At 44.3% G+C, this 20,737-nt stretch overlaps 1 protein-coding gene across 5 annotated transcripts in view; it reads right to left on the bottom strand.

The window, feature by feature from the left end:
* LOC115154457 (glutamate receptor 3) overlaps positions 1-20,737 on the bottom strand; it is a 109,571-nt gene that overhangs the window by 30,349 nt on the left and 58,485 nt on the right. For all 5 annotated transcript variants that reach the window (XR_003867897.1, XM_029700700.1, XM_029700699.1 and 2 more), the window contains exons 4-6: positions 12,479-12,666; positions 1,270-1,323; positions 524-697 (exon numbers count right to left, since the gene is read on the bottom strand). Coding sequence is in view for 4 of the 5 variants with exons in the window: in XM_029700700.1 (XP_029556560.1) it covers positions 524-697; positions 1,270-1,323; positions 12,479-12,666 (416 nt within the window). In the remaining variant the exon portion in view is untranslated. The remainder of the gene's footprint in view (positions 1-523; positions 698-1,269; positions 1,324-12,478; positions 12,667-20,737) is intronic.

The following is a 20,737-nucleotide window of genomic DNA, read 5'->3' as shown; positions in this document are numbered from 1 at the left end:
AGATCATGACATTATTAGAGCAGTCCAAAGGCTTCTTGCTGGTTTGTGTAATGAGCCCACTTACAAATAAAGCACAATGTGAAAAGGGAATAAATGGTAAAAATGAGTCTATCAATGATGAAGTAGGTACAGCAGTAGCTGAACAGCCCACTGCTACTCTGCCTCAAGGTTTGTTTCATTCAATAGTAGTTGGTGATTGGCAGTCTGTAGCTGCCTGATATGCCAAAGCCAGTTCATACTGTTGTACTTTCAAACAGAAAACCTATTTTTCCTCTTTGATTTTACTATAGCCTCACTGACAGTTTATCTGGTTAAATTTGACAAAAGCTTTTAAGTAGAATAGTACAGCCTTCTTTTTGACAAGTGAGTGAAAATGTTCTGTCTTTGATACTGCTAAAAAAACACAGATAAATGAACAGCTAGGCAGAGAGAAAGGGACAGAAGTAGATATGGGCAGAGAGAAGGATGTGTCATGCTGTAAATAAAACATCCACACAACATTGACAGCTGTGTGGTACTGTACCTTCAGTGGAGTGCCCTTAGCCTCAGGAAACTCCCTCTCGTCTAGGCGTTCCCAGCGCTGGAGGAACTGTATGACTATTGGGTTCTCTGTGTTGATGATCTGGAAGCCTGTTATGTTGGCTCCTCCAGCAAACACCTTGTCCAGGGTCATGTTAGCGAAGCCCTGCAGTGAAACCAGAGGTACCCAACAACATGCAGGCATCAAACAATCTGTCCCCAACAACATGCAGGCATCAAACAATCTGTCCCCAACAACATGCAGGCATCAAACAATCTGTCCCCAACAACATGCAGGCATCAAACAATCTGTCCCCAACAACATGCAGGCATCAAACAATCTGTCCACAACAACATGCAGGCATCAAACAATCTGTCCCCAACAACATGCAGGCATCAAACAATCTGTCCCCAACAACATGCAGGCATCAAACAATCTGTCCCTAACAACATGCAGGCATCAAACAATCTGTCCCCAACAACATGCAGGCATCAAACAATCTGTCCCTAACAACTGGGTTCATCTGTACTGAGAGCTTCACCTTTACAGTTAAAAAGGTAATGTGTTAGATATTGTTTTCTGGATAATGGTGAAAGCTAAGCATAAAAAGTTCAAACTTTCTTGTTGGTGCAGATAATGTGTGTTCTTATTTGTTCGTAAAAGTACAGTTTGTTCAAATTCCAAATCCCATTTTCTCATAAATGTTTGAGAGTGAGAGAAGGGCTGTTGTGTTGTGCTACTCTAGTCACCAGGTTAGCCAGGAGGTAGTGGTAGCCTCTGCTGTTCTTCCCCAGGGTCACTACCTGCAGGAGAGGGAAACAACACCACAGTTAGAAGAGGCATCAAATCACATCACATCACATACTCTATTCATCTACTGTTCCATGAAGACACAATGGAACCTGAAAGCATCTATTAGTTCTCGGTAGTAGAGCGTAGATCCACTTGGTCAAAGTTGTGGGTCTCCATCTATTTGCACTAATGAGAAAATATAGTGCACCTTCACCATCCCCATCAGTGACATTTGTTGAGCAGCAGAAACCGCACAGACTCAACTGTCATCTTTCAGTTGAAAAACAAACAAACAAACCAGAATAATTGGCTTTCCTAAATAATGTTCCTTGGGTAATGTATATGAATGTGTTTCTCTAACAGGGTCTGGGTATGTGTTTGCATGTGTGTGTGTCGGAGTGCTTGGGTGTTCCGATGAGTGTGTGTGTGTGTGTGTGTGCGTGTGTGTGCGTGCATGGGTGAGACTTGTGCTGCGATGACAATGCTTGTTCCTTTGCATTACCATCAGTGTGTAAAATAAGGTCAGGATTTAAGGCGCAGAAAAATTCCCCTTTCATAACACAACTGCCTTCTCAAACGAAAAGTGCTCTCTGCCATTTTCTGCTGTAGCTGTATATGCCACAGGGCTGTATTATAGATTTAATTAGGACCAAAACTGTTCTCTCCCAGTGATAGCAGGCAGGCGGGCATGAACAACCAACGCTAGCTGTTGTGTTTACTCTAATGACTAGTTCAGGCTTAGTTACCGCACCAAAGTTACTCCCAGACACAGTGCCTTTGTAAAGTATTCAAACCCCTTGACTTTTTCCACATTTTGTTACGTTACAGCCTCAATCTACACACAATACCCCATAATGACAAAGTGAAAACAAGTTTTTAGACATTTTTGCAAATGTATTAAACATACAAAACAGAATTCCTTATGTACATAAGTATAAAGACACTTTGCTATGAGACTCGAAATTGAGCTCAAATGCATCCTGTTTCCATGGATCATCCTTGAGATGCTTCTACAACTTTATTGGAGTCCACCTGTGGTAAATTCAATTGATTGGACATGATTTGGAAAGGCACACACCTGTCTATATAAGATCCCATAGTTGATAGTACATGTCAGAGCAAAAACCAAGCCATGAGGTCGAAGGAATTGTCCGTAGAGCTCTGAGACAGGATTGTATCGAGGCACAGATATGTTGAAGGGTACCAAAACATTTTTGCAGCACTGAAGGTCCCCAAGAACACAGTGGCCTCCATCATTCTTAAATGGAAGAAGTTTGGAACCACCAAGACACTTCCTAGAGCTGGCCGCCCAGCCAAACTGAGCAATTGGGGAGAAGGGCCTTGGTCAGGGAGGTGACAACGAACCCGATGGTCACTCTGACAGAGCTCTAGAGTTCCTCTGTGGAGATGAGAGAACCTTTCAGAAGGACAACCATCTCTGCAGCACTCCACCAATCAGGCCTTTAAGGTAGAGTGGCCAGACGGAAGCCTGCTTGAAGTTTGCCAAAAGGTACCTAAAGACTCTCAGACCATGAGAAACAAGATTCTCTGGTCTGATGAAACCAAGACTGAACTCTTTGGCCTGAATGCCAAGCGTTGTGTCTGTCGGAAACCTGGCACCATCCCTACAGTGAAGCATGGTGGTGGCAGCATCATGCTGTGGGGATGTTTTTCAGTGGCAGGGACTGGGAGACTAGTCAGGATTGAGGCAAAGATGAATGAAGCAAAGTACAGAGAGATCCTTGATGAAAACCTGATCCAGAGCGCTCAGGACCTCAGACTGGGGCGAAGGTTCACCTTCCAGCAGGACAACGACAGCCAAGACAACGCAAGACTGGCTTCGGGACAAGTCTCTGAATGTCCTTGAGTGGCCGGACTTGAACCCGATCGAACATCTCTGGAGAGACCTGAAAAAAAAGATAGCTGAGCAGCAACGCTCCCCATCCAAACTGACAGAGCTTGAGAGAATCTGCAGAGAAAAATGGGAAAAACTCCCAAATACAGGTGTGCCAAGCTTGTAGCATCATACCCAAGAAGACTCGAGGCTGTAATCGCTGCCATAGGTGCTTCAACAAAGTACTGAGTAAAGGGTCTGAATACTTACATAAATGTCATATTTCCGTTTTTTTATTTTTTATAAATTAGCAAACATTTCTAAAAACTTGTTTTTGCTTTGTCATTATGGGGTATTGTGTGTAGATTGATGAGGGGAAAAAACGATTTAATACATTTTAGAATAAGGCTGTAACCTAACAAACTGTGGAAAAAGTCAAGGGTTCTGAATACTTTCCGAAGGCTCTGTAGGTTACCAAACTTTTCATTCTTAATCCCTGGCAGAATGGAACATAGTAGAACAACAAGGTGCTTCTGTCAAGGAGCCTGTCGGTATCTCTGTGTCTTCCTACATGGCAGTCAAATGGCTATGAAAGCCATAACAGGTGTTATTACCCTATCCCGCACATTGGGAACCTGGCTTCGTTAAAACGATACGTCGGAAGACCTTCCAGTTCCGTAAATATCCTCCCTCGGAGAGAGGAGAAGTTTGGGGGAGCAGGCAGAACCTGAGGGAGGGGTTACTGGTGGAGGCTGAAAATGTCAAACACAATGAAATCATTGAGCACCGCCTCCCAGGGTAACGGGATTTAGTGTGGAAAGTGGATGGGGAGGGACTGAGCTGTAACCTTGGAGGATGGAGGATGTTCCCTCTTCAAAGACAATTAGGACATATTACAGGGACTAAGGTTGAAGGGTAGAGGTGTGAATGAAAGGACTGACTGGATGCTGTCTGAATGACGGTCACAACGGGCAGATGGATGCCATTACAGATGGAGACTTGTGGGTAATTTGTGAAGATGTCCTTATATGTGATAAAACACTTCTGAGGCAGACAGTCCTAATCCTACATTGCTTCTTTTGTTACATCTAACAATACAGCACTCAGTGACATTGAGGGAGGTGGAGGAGATATGAAAATTGAATAAGCGATGCAACGCACCACATTGTATGTCCTTGCCTTGATACTCTTACAATAATAATTATCCATATTGGGTGTTATTCAAAGGTCAAATGAAACATACCGTAACTTTACCACCAGTTCCTTATTGGAATTCATAGGAATTTTCTCAAACTACAATGTGTAAAATTCTCTCCTACATAACACTGGATGTTTGATATTCAATAGAGTTGCAGTGGCTGGCACGTAGAGATTATCCTTGTCCAAACTGTGGGGGAGGAAGTCTAAAAAGACAGTGAAAATGAAATATAAAATTAACTCCCTTTCTCCACCCTCTCAGTACTGTACTGTATATATCTCCATGATGATGGGACTCTGTCTGTAGTGGAGGATCTGATCTCACATGCAAAACCAACCTGCCCCTCAGCCTCTCATCATCTCTCCCTGCAGCAGGCAGGCAACAAGGCACCATGCGTGAGAAAGTATGCATAATCAAAAATATCAATTAATAAAGAACAGGGAACAAAAAGCCCCATGTGAGAGGGAAGGAGGCACGGTGGTCCAAGTGTGACAACACAGCAAGCACATAATGAAGCTGCAGCGCCTGGAGCCAGCAGCTAATATTCTCCTCTGAAGAGTCACAGAAAGAAAGGATCGGGCCATCTGCATCACACAGTAAAACACAGGCCATTCGCTTATATGCAGGCCTCTAAAAATGTGCCACTTGAAAAGTTATTTTTGGCTCAAATATTGAAGTCTGTTTCATTCGTAGTAATTCATGAGTAACTTAATATTTCGCTGTGATCTGAAATGCAGATGCAGAAAGCTGGAATATCTCTGTGGTCTGCTGTGCTGGTTCTCTGTTGAAGAGATGTATGACTATGCAAATCCAATTTCAGTCCTTGCTAATGAAAAGCCACTCTTCAGTGTGTGTGTGTGTGTGTGTGTGTGTGTGTGTGTGTGTGTGTGTGTGTGTGTGTGCCTACGCGCAAGCACACACGCAAGTAGGGCGAGTTGAGGTATTTCAGTGACTCACATGGATTACCATTCAAAGGAGGCCAGTTCCAGTCTAGGAGACATAATTGCTGTATATGAAGACAGTATGCATAATAGCTAGTGGATGCATAATGTACTGTCTTATACGTCTTGTTCTCTAGGCCAGAAAATATCAAATAAAAATAAAGCATGTGATGTGTGCATAACAAATATTTATAGGATCCTGGAGCTCCAGTTTCCTGCTTCCCCTGGGATGATATGTATAGTTTGCACCTAAAACAGACAGATGGGAACGTTTGTGGGGTCATCCTCATTTCTCAGTCACATTAGTTCACTTCCTGATCTGAACCAGTCTCTGTTGTTATTGGCCTGGTTGGTTGGTCAGGGGCTAGGTGGGCCAGGCCAGTGTGTTCTAGACAAATAGAATGTCACTCTATTCTATTTCTATGGTTCCACCTCCCTAGTCAGGGCGGACAGCTCACCATTATTCCCTTTGGGGATGGAAATACTCTTCAAAGCCTAGTGAAAAAGAAGAACTGTCAAACAGTCTAGACCCTATCCAACTGCACAATTGGAGAGTGAGAGAGGAGCTCCAGTATCGACTGCATTGATTGGTTCCTCCATTCTTTATGAACAATAAATGCAATAGATAGCCTGGGTGCCATAAAGGAATGCTCATAGTTATTGTCCTCTTAACAAATCAGCCTCAAATATTAGCCAGTGATGTGTGGTCAATGTGTGGTCAATGTGTGATGCATTACATTCATTGAGGATGAATCTTATGGTTTGTGGAGCAACAGGGTAACAGGAGGGAGCCACTCCCTGTCTGAAAGTCAATCCATCACAGTGGGCCCATATGTCAGCTGTTAGCTGTGTCTGCTGCCGGAGCCAGAGGCTGGAGCATTCATATCATGGCCAGGAGAAAACAGCTACAGATGTACGTTCTTAATTTGATCACCCTGTTGCAGGAAAACATTCCAGCAATGAAGGAAATGTAAAACTTGTAGTGTATTAGAGGTTTAAAAAGGCTTCTGAAGTTTGTAATTTCCATGTAAAAATGTATAAACCCTTACAAAAATTCCATGAATTAAAATCCACATAACAATTCATATATTTCCTGTTGCTGCAGGATTTTTTTCCTGCTGTAGCAAATTGGCTCAAATTATGGTCCTACATCTGTAGACATTTAGTCAATTCCCTTTGTGATTAAAAAACAGGACAATTGATAATAAATAATTCTTACCCTTCAAAAGGCATAATACCTCATCACTAAGAAAAACAACAAATCTATGAAGATTAACCTAAGATTAACCTAAGATTCCAGACTGAAACACACTAGTTCTTCATGACATCCTTAACATTCAAATCCAGTAGTTGGCACGATGGCCAGCACGCAAGGAAGATTTGATTCTGAATGATGAGATTAGACACACAAACTATTAACATTCAGATGAAGTTTTAGCTGAAATGTGGTGCTGTATTCCTCTGCAGTAGAAGTTATAAACCAGCCCATCAGTCTGTCTGGGAGAGAGAGGACTTTCTGTCTTTCATGGCCATCATGTAAGAAAGCACAGTTATCTTCATCTCTTCTCTCCTCCTGATTGTACTGTTCTGTACTGGGTTGTGCTGCTGCTGGACCATTAGCCTAAGTATTCCTAGGGGAATCTGTTCTAATTAAGTAGCCTGGAGCCACGGCTCTGTGCAGGGCTTCATCTATACTCCGGTGTCTTCCAAAGGATTTGGCTACCTTAAAAGCATTCCCCCTGATGGAGCCTTTTCTTTGTTGTAGCTGTATTAGAGTCATTTGTCATCCAACTCCTTCAGAATGGGAACTGTCATCTCTAGGATTCAAATCCTCCCCTTTCCCCTTCTACTTAAACCTCTTTCTTTGCTAAATGAATGGGTAAAACCATTCAGCAGGAAAGGGTAATACAAATGTGTATTAATAATACTACAACTACAGTACCACTACAAAGACAGTGTATCCCGTCATACCGTTAACACTGATATCTATGTAAAACAAACCATTTAGCAATACGGTAATTCACACACAGTCAGGTTCTCTCGACAAGCTCCCATTTCCCCCACCAGCAGAATCCAGCTCATCCGCCCTCCTCTCCTCTGTGGGTGTGGAATTCTAGTCCACCAGTGGGCATTATACCATTTCTCCTACTCCATCACCCAGCAGAACTCAGCACAGTAGAGGGAGGCTGCATGTATGGCTATGGCTGGCTCTCTCTCTCTCTCTCTCTCTCTCTCTCTCTCTCTCTCTCTCTCTCTCTCTCTCTCTCTCTCTCTCTCTCTCTCTCTCTCTCTCTCTCTCTCTCTCTCTCTCTCTCTCTCTCTCTCTCTCTCCTCTCCTCTCTCTCTCTCTCTCTCTCTCTCTCTCTCTCTCTCTCTCTCTCTCTCTCCTCTCTCTCTCTCTCTCTCTCTCTCTCTCTCTCTCTCTCTCTCTCTCTCTCTCTCTCTCTCTCTCTCTCTCTCTCTCTCTCTCTCTCTCTCTCTCTCTCTCTCTCTCTCTCTCTCTCTCTCTCTCTCTCTCTCTCTCTCTCTCTCTCTCTGTGTAAACTGGTCCTGTGGCCAGGATTACACACGTGTCGCTTTATAATTTATGAGCAGCTTGTGGGAGTGAGGTCTCTCCCAAGACCCATTCATGCCTGGGCCTATTATTTAGTGAGAGGATGAGCAGGTTGATACCTTGAATATGGTGAGAGAGGGCAAGCTCCCAGACCCCACAAATCAACACATACAGAACCTCAGCCCAGCACATCCTCTGGTCTGTCTAGCACCAAACTACCACACTGAGAGAAACTATAATGAGTAACGACTATATGATTGAATAGGAGGAGCCACTGTGAATTACAGGGCATCGGGTTCATATTGAGAGATAGGGAGCCCTCCTCTCTGTGCATCTCTCAGATACTGTGCCTTCAGTACTGCACACAACTCGAGGAATACAGTACAAAATGACTGCTGGATTCTGGTGGCTTCTCCTTATCCCATCCAGCCCGTTGAGTGATTATGGTTGTTGAGTGATTATGTTGTCGTTGAGTGATTATGGTTGTGTTCAGGCTCATGCCTGCCTTTGTGTGAGATCTTCCCTCAGGCTAGGAGGCTAGGGCTATTTTTAGCAGGCTGATTGTATGCCGTTATTGGACGGCGAGGGTGCCAATTTACAGTGGGAGCTGCTGATATTAAAGCAAAGTGTTGATGTGACGACCCACATAATGAACCGTCCTTGAGAGATGCCGACCCAGTGCCCTGCCAGCCTCAAACTCCAGAGCCACCGCTAGCTTCAACATTCACACTGGGACTGTGACTGTCAGGACTCAGAAAGCAGAAATATCACTGTCACGCCCTGACCTTAGAGATCTTTTTATGTCTCTATTTTGGTTGGTCAGGTCGTGAGTTGGGGTGGGCATTCTATGTCCTTTTTTCTATGTTTGGTATTTCTTTGTTTTGGCCGGGTATGGCTCTCAATCAGGGACAGCTGTATATCGTTGTTGCTGATTGGGAGCCATACTTAGGCAGCTTGTTTTCCTTTGGGTTTGGTGGGTAGTTGTTTCCTGTTTAGTGTTTGTTGCACCTGACAAGACTGTTTTCGTCGTTCTTTCTGTTCAGTGTTCATTTTATTTAATAAAAGAAGATAATGAGCATTCACATTGCCGCTGCGTTTTGGTCCAATCCCTACGACACCCGTGACAGAACCACCCACCATAAGAAGACCAAGCAGCGTGGATTGGAGCATCGGGTTGACGGATGGACTTGGCAGAAGGAGCGAAGATTCTGGGAGGACAAGTTACGGGAGCTACGGGAGCCCGAGAGGCAGCCCCCAATTTTTTTTTGGGGGGGGGGCACATGAGAAGTTGGCCTGAGTCAGGATGGAATACTGAGCCAACTTCCCGTGCTTCCAAGAGGCATCGTAGTACTGGTCAGGCACCGTGTTATGCGGTAGAGCGCACGGTGTCCCCAGTACGCGTTGAGAGCCTGGTGCGCTACATCCCAGCTCCTAACATCTGCCGGGCGAGAGTGGGCATTGAGCCGGGGCGGAGTGTTCCAGCTCAGCGCATCTGGTCTCCGGTGCACTGTCTCGGTCCAGGTTATCCTGCGCCGGCGCTGCATACTGTGTCTCCAGAGCGCTGGGATGAATCAGTCCGTCCTGTGCCTACGCACCAGATCTCCAGTGCGACCCCACAGTCCAGTACGCCCTGTTTCTGCTCCTCGCACTAGCCTGGGGGTGCGTGTCTCCAGTCTGGTACCACCAGTACCAGCCCCAAGCACCAGGCCTCCAGTGCGTCAGCCCAGTCCAGTACGTCCTGCTCCTTGGGCTAGCCCTGTGGTGCATGTAAATAGTCTGGCGCCTCCAAAGCCAGCCCCACACATCAGGCCTTCAGTGCGCAGTCCCCGTCCAGAGCTTCCGACGACAGTGCCCTGTCCAGAGTGTCCGGCAACAGTGCCCCGTCCAGAGTGTCCGGCAACAGTGCCCCGTCCAGAGTGTCCGGCAACAGTGCCCCGTCCAGAGTGTCCGGCAACAGTGCCCCGTCCAGAGTGTCCGGGAACAGTGCCCCGTCCAGAGTGTCCGGCAACAGTGCACTGTCCAGAGCTTCCGGCGACAGTGCCCCATCTAGAGATGGCCCACATTTCGGAGCCTGCAGAGACGGCCCACAGTCCGGAACCGACAGAGACAGCCCACAGTCGCAGCCAGAGTCGCCCTCCAGTCCGGAACCGGCGCAGCCAGAGTCGCCCTCCAGTCCGGAGCTCCCAGAGTCGCCCTCCAGTCCGGAGCTCCCAGAGTCGCCCTCCAGTCCGGAGCTCCCAGAGTCGCCCTCCAGTCCAGAGCTCCCAGAGTCGCCCTCCAGTCCGGAGCTCCCAGAGTCGCTCTCCAGTCCGGAGCCCGCTGCGAGGGTCCCCAGTCCGTGGTCGGCGGCAAGAGACCACGCTCTAGGGTAGCCATTAAAGTGGGGTGAGCCAGCGGTGGAGCGGGGTCCGCATCCTGCTCCTGAGCCGCCACCATGGGTAGATGCCCACCCTGACCCTCCCCTATAGGTTTAGGTTTTGCGGCCGGAGTCCACACCTTTGGGGGGGGTACTGTCACACCCTGACCTTAGAGATCCTTTTATGTCTCTATTTTGGTTGGTCAGGGCGTGAGTTGGGGTGGGCATTCTATGCCCTTTTTTCTATGTTTGGTATTTCTTTGTTTCGGCTGGGTATGGCTCTCAATCAGGGACAGCTGTATATCGTTGTTGCTGATTGGGAGCCATACTTAGGCAGCCTGTTTTCCTTTGGGTTTTGTGGGTGGTTATTTTCTGTTTAGTGTTTTGCACCTGACGGAACTGTTCGGTTGTTCTTTTGTTTGCTTGTCGCATTAGTGTTCAGTTTTAACATTAAAATGACGAACACTTACCATGCTGCATTTTGGTCTTGATTTCTCTTTCCCTTCATCCGAGGACGACGAAGACCGTTACAATCACACTTATAATTGCGTGACGTTAAACAGAATGACCATATTGGTATTTGTAGGACAGCTCAGAATTAATAAGCTGAATTCTTCTAATACATGTCCAGAACTCAACCTCTCACATTAGTCAGGACAGGTAGGCATTTATCCTGACTTGAATGAGAAAGTGATATCCTGTCACTTTTAGATACATCCTTCAAGGTCAAGTGGCAATGAACACAAATCTGTCTGAAAGGTCACAGTAACACTCTTTAGCGCATCATAATGAAGGATCATTATATGAGAGCCAGAGGCCTGTACGCACATACACACCTCAGCAGAGGACAAGAAGGTCAGCGTTCAGCCATGATTAATGACGAATATGAGGCCTTAACACACATATACACACACACACACACACCATCATATGAACCTTGTATGTTTTGTGTAAAATATTAAGGAAACCTAGCATGGGTGAAACAAACAGTGTCACTATGAAGAGCAGAAGTCCTGTGTGGATTGAAGGTCCTGGGAGTCAGTCAGTCAGTCCCATTCCTTTGAACCGTCTGCCCATGGCCCTCCATCTCATTAGAGCTCTGTTACATTTTCAGAGAAAATCCTGCAACACCGCTGAAAAAAGGCCTTTGACCAATGTCACTGATCAGGGGATATTTCCAACATATCAATTATGTCTGAAAAAACTCATGGGAAACATGTTTTATGAAAAAACCTAAAGCATTTAGTTATAGTTGGGAATTCCATCACTAATTAATCAAACTCTGTATATCGGCATTAAATGTCATCCTGAGTGTAACAAGCAAAAAAGTAAAACAACTGGGATTAAATGATATTCTTGACAATAGCATTAGTGAACCCATTCCAAGCTTGTGCACAGCAGACATAAACAAATACATAAAAATCAACACTAATGGCCAACTCAGTGGCTGATCACCTAGGAAACAGGGAACCATTGTTAATAGTAGCTGTTATTCCTAAGTGAAAATGTAGCCCAAGAGTCGACCTCAAACAAGAACCAACAAGCTTTAATTGAGTTTCCCCTGTGTTTTTGTTATGTTGCACAATAACCCCTTTAAAGAGAGAATGTTCCCTCTGTTTGTTGTGTGTGAGGTTATTACGAGGCTCTAAGTAAGGGGTTTAGCCTTACTGCCCTGTTAAACGTTTTCGAGGGTAATGGAAAAGCCCTGGTAAATGTCTTAGAGGCTAATAATGGAAAAGGAATAAGAAGTACAAAGCTGAAGAGGCCAGGAGAGGTCCCTACAAATGGAGATGGGACTTTCAGAGGTACTGAAGGAATGGAGGCACACTGAATGGCAGACTGAGGCTCCTAAAAGGCTTCTTTGAAAGGACACAGCCAGAGATCTACGTGGGCGAATCAGACTCTCTTCAATAAAGTCCTCTTTGTATTTGAAAACAAGCGTACAACCAAACCTTTAATAATCTTTTGTAGAATCAAGATGATCAAGATTAAATTCATGCACACATAACTAAATAAGTGGTGTCGCCACCTAAGATCCAAAGCTCATAAACTGTGTGTGTGTGTGTGATAATTCTTCCCATAGGTATAAGAGTATAAATATGATAGAAAACCTTGGTTGTCTAGTCATTCAGTTGATCCACAAGCACCAATACAACCAAACTCGGGTTGCAACGTAATTAGCTCTTACATCAGTCTTCAGGTAACTCATCATCCAAGTGGAGTTCAACAAACCCCCTCAGCTACTGCAGCAGTGTATTAGTGTTAAACCCCACTATACTGTACCTGGTCCAGGATGGCATTGATTCTTCCCACTTCACAGTCGATGAGGAAGCGTTTCTCCTGCCTACGGTCCATCTCCTCTATGATGCGTTTGTACTCTGTGGGGTCTACTATGCTGCCCACCGACCGGGCCGTAACCTGCCAGTTATTGGCCACCGCTGACTCCATGATGGCCTGGAGGATAGAGAAACCTGGAGTGGAGAGAGAGGGGATCAGTCACATACTGTAGAATGGTGAAAGGTGGCAACGTGGTTTGCAGAGAAGAGTGAACTTATTCAAATAATTTCACAGTTACTGTAAAGTCAAAATAGAAAGCGCTTTGAAAATCACTTTTTGGCACAGTATATCACATTGTGTCATAGCCAATTTAAAAACAAAAATGATTGAGGCCATTTTCTGCTGGTTCTGTTCGTTACTTTTTCTTAACCAACCAGTGGAGGGCATGAACATTTCATGTGAATGATTTCTGTCCACTTGAATGGTATCATTACATCATAAAAACAACCACAATAGTCTCTGAGCCCATGAGAAAAAACCTCCCAAAAGGCCAGCCCTGTCAATATCACATTTCATGGGTCAACTAAATGGTACAGTAGGCATGCCAAATGAAAGAAATAGCTTATAGCTTCAAAGACAGCCAACTAGTAATTCTAGTCTGGATTTTTTTTGATGGGAGTGACAGAGTTTAGCAGAAATACTACTTGCAATGTGCCAAGAAGCTTTGGAGGGACATTTTAATTGAATAGGATTTCATTTCAACTCCCAATGTCTCTGCTGACACATTGTGTAATGACTGAATTAATATGATTTAAAATTCAAATTGTGAAGTACATCATGTCAATGATATTGCCCCTCCAATTTATAGGTCAAAATGGATCTCACAGTCCTCTAGGGCTGATGAGCAAACCTAATTTAAACAGTCTAAATGGGGCCTGGCCAGTGACACAGTGATAACATGGACATGTTTCCTTTTCAGGAGATCAATGCATCGTCTATTATGCCAACTCAAGGTCAAAAGCTAGAAATATAGACGAGATAGAAATGCGGGTGTGAAATGGGGGTTATGCTGCGAGACAAGAGTAGCACCCCTTTACAGGTAATAGCCTTATCGAAATATGAATGTTATTTAATAACCACAATGAATAATGATGTGCTACCACTGGATTATTTATTCATAGCAATATACAACCCTAGAATAGGGTAATGAAAGAAAGCATGGATGGACAAAATCAGACATTTGCATAGTTCCATTATCTGGCAGGAAAACGTGCATTAATTTCAGCGATGGTGGAAATGTGTGGTGGCAGTAGCTCATTATGTGGTAGGCTGTAAGTAATAAACAGAGAAAATGGTGCTGTTGGGAAAAGCTTTTTTTCTTCTCCTTCATCCCAGTACGAGAGCCAGCATGCTAGTCGGCTTGGCTAAATGTGCAGAGGCAGCATGCTAGTCGGCTTGGCTAAATGGGAAGAGGCAGCATGCTAGTCGGCTTGGCTAAATGGGCAGAGGCAGCATGCTAGTCGGCTTGGCTAAATGGGCAGAGGCAGCATGCTAGTCGGCTTGGCTAAATGGGCAGAGGCAGCAGCACGTGTTCAGCTATCATTTCCTCTTAGAGCTGGGGATAAAATCGCTGATTCAATAAAATGATGAATATTATTACTGATGCTGAAGCAATCCGTGTATATTATGCTAATGTAGATGCGGTCTGTGCAGTGCACCACAGAGCAGGGGAAGAAAACACCCTGTCTCACTTTGACAGCCCAGTCTAAAGACACCTGTAGACTAACACACCTCACAGCACCTCCACTAACAGCCAGCCATCACAACTTCAGCATATTAATTTCCATGTGAATGTGACATTTTGATTCATGTCAAATGGAGAAAACATGTTATGAGTGTTCATGAATACTTTAAACAGGATAGAATGCTGCCCGTAGGCACCGTAAGTGGATCTACTATATGCATAGATATATAGCGCTGTGAACTGAAGTGCTACCATAGACTAGCTAGCTAGAGCACATAAGAATTCCAAGCACAGCCACAGACTCAGCCATCCACTCTCCTCTCCTCTAGCGCCTCTCCTCTACCTAAGTGACCTTCACACAGCAGAACACTGCAGAAGGCTGTCCAACCAGGCTTGGCCTTTTATAAGACAGGCGGCTGTGAAGAACTGAGCATGGCCACATCATCATCGCCCACTCAGGTGGCGACTGGAGGAGCAGTGCGGAGCAGGAAGAGCTGTTTATGCACGTCTGATATTTCCAAAAGCTGGGAGACTCATCAAGAGGTTTCATGCGTCTGGCGTATCGCAGCGCAGTGTGAATGACAGTCAGATGTAAGATAAAACCAGGGAGCTGACCCCTGGATGAAAGGACATTGTAAAAGCACCATCAGGGCACACTGAATAACACAACACGTTTATCATCCGTCCCCATAGCATGTTACGAGAGAAAAAAGACTCCAGTTTATGTCTGATAGCAGCACAGAGGAAATTAAAAAGCAAATGCTGAAATATGTGTTTTTTCTGCAGCTTGCCTGAGACTTGATATTGAATAGAGTAAGCTGGGTAATGCCTGATATTTTAAGCATGTTACCAGGTGCTTATGAAGAAAAAGGATTTGGGAGGATTTAGAAATGATTCCCTCATGAGTTTTATTGTGTATCCATTTCCTGCCTATACGCTGATTTGGAAGTTTTGGGATTCAGATGTTATTGTGTACATCTCAATGTTAAACGTGTTGTGAACGTCGACAAGTTAAAATACTGAAGAGATGAAAAAGAAATTAGCAAAAATTCTGACAGAAAATATAAACGGGATGAATTGTAATTCAATACACTTTGACTTTCATTTCAATGTGATAGGGAAATGTCATGGCATTACAATGTGAAAATAAAAACTATTTTGGACATTGTCATAGCCTGTCTGCTGTGTGTAAAATGAAGATAGTGTCACTCTGTGGGGCAAACAACAAAGTGAGTAAATGTTGGTTGAAGGTTTTTGTAAACAGATGACACATATCACAGAAGACAGAGGGCAGGGCAACCATCAAGCTAATTTGAAAAAAAACTGTCAATTATACACTTCCAGGCCATAATAAAAAAGCAAAGATGATCCATAGTAGTCAAGGGTTGGAACCGGTAATGGGAACAGAAGCGAAAACCGGAAAATAACTCAATTATTAGAAGAATAAAATCCGAACCGGAAACGAAAGTGATGTATACTGTTCCGGAACAGAACCGTCATTTTAAAAGCACGAGAACCGGTTAATAACATTATTTTACGTTCTGGACATTTTTTTTCAGTCCCACCAAAATTGCAACAAAGCACATATGCAAAGCCCTCACTCTGTCACTCAGAAACGGATTCAAGCGTCTGCCTGCCAGCTGGAAATCTTTACCAGTGGGTGTGCATGTGAGCAGGCTACCTGCCCCTCCCCTCTGAACCATATGTTACTGTAGCCTCCTGAGAACGTTTAAAGCGTAATTCAGAAATTAGGGAGAGATGTTTAATTACAGAAGAATGGATCAACTTTTTCAAAGCTAGTTAAGAATACTATACAACTCGGAAGTTCAGAGACTTTCCAAGTTAGAAGCCGCTCCTCCGTAGGTATAATTCTGTGGGCCCAATTTAGATAACGCATGTCATAACAAGATGACTGGCAGCACAGTGTGTGTGTTTGTCTTTCATTGTGATTAAACCATGCTGTTACCGCAAAATACAATTTGCTCTTAATGACTTTCCTATATAGTGTAACGACCCTGGGTTTAAAAGCGCAGATATCGATTCTGCCGCTCGAGCATGCTTTTGGGGCACAGTCGATAGCGCGCTGGACTCCGAGCTAGAAGGTCGAGGGTTCGAGGCCTGCTCCCTGCCCGTTTCATTACAATAGATTCAATCGCTTACCTGCTCCATAGCAAACTCCTCTATCCACACTGATTGGTTAATTCATTTAATGGCTGGAACAGTGGAACGGACAGTCGGGAAAAATGGTTTTGTTCAGAACGAAACGATTGGGAAAAAAAATTCAGTTCCAACCCCTGATTGTAGTACATTTCTTTAAAACATTTGATACATATTTGTGTGGAAATTAGTCCCAGATACAGAACTCAGGGACAGGGTTGACACCTTCATTTAAATCAAGTTCTCAACACTGAATGTCTATCATTTGAACTACTCTGACATGACAGACACTCTATTCAAGTGCAATATCGGACTTCCTGTAAGATGATGCAGTAAAGATGGAAGTCTGAAAATCTCAAAGAATCTCTGTCTGACGCATGATACTCAATTGAACCAATTTTTGTCAGAGAGAAAAACATAAATGCTTCTATACACTATTTGATCTTTGAAAACTAGACATGGTGAATGAACAAACAAGGAACGTTCAAAACATCATTTTAATGGTGGGGATGTTGACTGGAAAATAAGACTTCTTGGCTCTTCACACAAGTCTCATTTACATTTCGAGCACAATTCCCTGGCTCAGTGTGGAGGGTGAAAGGTCAAAATGATTATGCAGAAAGCAGAGAAAATGTCTAATTTCTTTAAAAGAACAATTACAACCCCTGATACTTGTCAGTGTCCATTATCATAATTTGTCTACTTGAGTAGAGTAAAACATTTACATTTTCCTCCTTGTCTATTTCTCTTGCTATACATTTTTCTTTCTTGGGATCCTTTTACAGTCAGTGAAAGCTATGTTTATAGTATTACAAACTTTTTTTTTTACGAAGAATATGTAAGAATTAAAGGCTATTACTCACCATTTAAAATATACAGTTATAAACAAAATAGACTACATCTGGGACAGCACAAGCTCAAAGCAGTGTGATTTGAATGTCGTCCTTGTATGTGGGAAAGATGGATAGAGAGCAGTCTTACTGCAGGTGGTGAGCAGTATCAAATCAAATCAAATTTTATTGGTCACATACACGTGATTAGCAGATGTTATTGCGGGTGTAGCGAAATGCTTGTGTTTCTAGCTCTGACAGTGCAGTAATATCTAACAAGTAATATCTAATAAATTACACAACATATAACCAATACACACAAATCTTAGTGGGAATGAATTAAGAGTATATACATATATGGACGAGTGATGTCAAAGCGGAATGGACTAAGATAAAGTAGAATAGTATAGAAAAACAGTATATACATATGAGATAAATAATACCAGATATGTAAACATTATTAAGTGACCAAGATACCGTAGAATAGTATAGAAAACAGTATATACATATGAGATGAGTAATGCCAGATATGTAAACATTATTAAAGTGACTAGTGTTCCATTCCTTAAAGTGGCCAGTGATTTCTAGTCTATGCCTATAGGCAGCAGCCTCAAATGTGCTAGTGATGGCTGATGGCCTTGAGATAGAAGCTGTTTTTCAGTCTCTCGGTCCCAGCTTTGATGCACCTGTACTGACCTCCGGATGATAGCGGGGTGAACAGGCAGCAGCTCAAGTGGTTGATGTCCTTGATGATCTTTTTGACCTTCCCGTGACATCGTGTGCTGTAGGTGTCCTGGAGTGCGGGTAGTTTGCCCCCAGTAATGCTTTGGGCAGACTGCACCACCCTCTGGAGAGCCTTGCACTTGCCATACCAGGTGGTGATACAGCCCTACAGGATGCTTTCAATTGTGCATCTGTAAAAGTTTGTGAGGGTTTTCGGTGACAAGCCAAATTTCTTTAGCCTCCTGAGGTTGAAGAGGCTCTGTTGCGCCTTCTTCCCTACACTGTCTGTGTCGGTGGTAGGTTTCAGTTTGTTAGGGATATGTACGCCAAGGAACTAGATGCTTCCCACCTTCTCCACTGCGGTCCCGTCGATGTAGATAAGGGGGTGCACCCTCTGCTGTTTCCTGAAGTCCACGATCATCTCCTTTGTTTTGTTGACATTGAGTGAGAGGTTGTTTTCCAGGCACCACACTCCCAGAGCCCTCACCTTCTCCCTGTAGGCTGTCTCGTCATTGCTGTTAATTAAGCCTACTACTGTTGTGTCGTCTGCAAACTTGATGATTGAGTTGGAGGCGTGCTTGGCCACGCAGTCATGGGTGAACAGGAGGGGGCTAAGCACGCACCCTTGTGGGACCCTAGTGTTAAGGATCAGCGGAGTGGAGGTGATGTTTCCTACCTTCACCACCTGGGATGGCCCGTCAGGAAGTCCAGGACCCAGTTGCACAGGGCAGGGTTCAGACCCAGGGCCTCGATCTTAATGATGATCTTGGAGCGTACTATGGTGTTGAATGCTGAGCTATATTCAATAAACAGCATTCTTACATAGATATTCCTCTTGTCCAGATGGGATAGGGCTGTGTGCAGAGTGATGGCCATTGTCTGTGGATCTATTGAGGCGGTAAGCAAATTGAAGTGGGTCTAGGGTGGCAGGTAAGGTAGAGATGATATGATCCTTGACTAGTCTCTCAAAGCACTTCATGATGACAGAGGTGAGTGCTACGGGGCAATAGTCATTAAGTTCAGTTACCTTTGCCTTCTTGGGTACAGGAACAATGGTGGCCATCTTGAAGCATGTGGGGACAGCAGACTGGGATAGGGAGAGATTGAATATGCCTGTCAACACACCAGCCAGCTGGTCTGCGCATGCTCTGAGGACGCAGCTAGGGATGCCGTCTGGTCCGGCAGCCTTGCAAAGGTTAACACATTTAAGTGTTTTACTCACGTCGGCCACGGAGAAGGAGAGCCGGTGGCAATGTGTTATCCTCAAAGCGTGCAAAGAATGTGTTTGCCTGTCCGAAAGCAAGACATCGGTCTCGGCAACGTGGCTGGTTTTCCTTTTGTAGTCTGTGATTGTCTGTAGTCCCTGCCACATACGTTGCTGCCACATACGTCTCGTGTCTGAGCTGTTGAATTGCGACTCCACTTTATCTCTATACTGACGTTTAGCTTGTTTGATTGCCTTAAGGAGTGAATAACTACACTGTTTATATTCTGCCATATTCCCAGTCACCTTGCCATGGTTAAATGTGATGGTTCGCGCTTTCAGTTTCGCGCGAATGCTACCATCTATCCATGGTTTCTGGTTAGGGTAGGTTTTAATAGTCACAGTGGGTACTACATCTCCTATACAGTTCCTTATAAACTCAGTCACCGTATCTGTGTATGCAGATTATTTTCGCAAGCTACACGGAACATATCCCAGTCCACGTGATCAAAACAATCCTGAAGCGTGGATTCTGATTTAAGTTTCTGCCAATAGGAAGGGAGGAGCAAGATGGAGTCATGGTCAGATTTGCCGAAAGAAGGGTGGGGGACTTGAGCTCCTGTATGTTCCTAGAATTATACCATGAGTCATTATTCATTAAACACACCCCTCTGCCCTTCTGCTTCCTGGAAAGATATTTATTCCTGTCTGCATGATGTACTGAGAATCCTGCTGGCTTTACCGACCATGTATCCGTGAAACAAAGTATGTTACAGGCCCCGATGTCTCTCTGGAAAGAAATCCTTGCTCTAAGCTCATCAACTTTGTTATCCAAAGACTGAACATTAGCGAGTAATATACTCGGAAGCGGTGGGTGGTGTGCGCGCCTCCTAAGTCGAACCAGCAGGCCACCTCGAGTGCCTTTCTGGGGAGAGTGAACAAAGGATCTGCTCCAGGGTAGTTGTATTCCTGGTCGTAATGCTGGTAGTTCTGGTGAGTTACTGCCACTCTAATATCCAATAGTTCTTCCCGGCTGTATGTAATGACTCAAAACATTTCCTGAGCTCATAATGAAAAAAATAGTACATAAAAAAACAAAATACTGCAAAGTTTCCTAAGAGCTAGTCGCGATGCTACCATCTCCATCGGTGCCATCATACAGGCTAGCGTGTAGTGAGGTTATGACAGTGTTTCGTCTCAGTTGGAGGGCTCTAAAGTGTGACCATGCGGCTAAACATTTTGGTGTGCAACCAATACTTTTATTTTAGGAGGACCATGTGGCAAAAAAATGATCCAATAAAAAAAGTCAAGGCTTAACAATATTTAGTCGCAACACTCTTCTCTTCACTGCTCAAACAAGACAGGCTGATACATTGATTACAAATCATAACAAAAGTTACTGGGAATTGTAACTCCAGTTATATGAGTAGAGCGGAGCCTCATAGGGGGCATCCCATTGGTTTACCCTGCTACCAAGACAGCATCGCCTGAGAAAATGTATTATGCACGCACCTTCAGCCAAAGATGATTTCAGTGACTGGCTCAGCTAACGTTAGCAAGCTAACATTAATGTTTGACAAATTTATGCTAGCTGTTGTGCCCATAGT

This window comes from Salmo trutta, chromosome 19 (assembly GCF_901001165.1).
Source record: "Salmo trutta chromosome 19, fSalTru1.1, whole genome shotgun sequence".
Taxonomy (NCBI): Eukaryota; Metazoa; Chordata; class Actinopteri; order Salmoniformes; family Salmonidae; genus Salmo; species Salmo trutta.
Note: the sequence above shows the minus strand (reverse complement) of the source record. Positions and strands in the feature narration are given on the sequence as shown.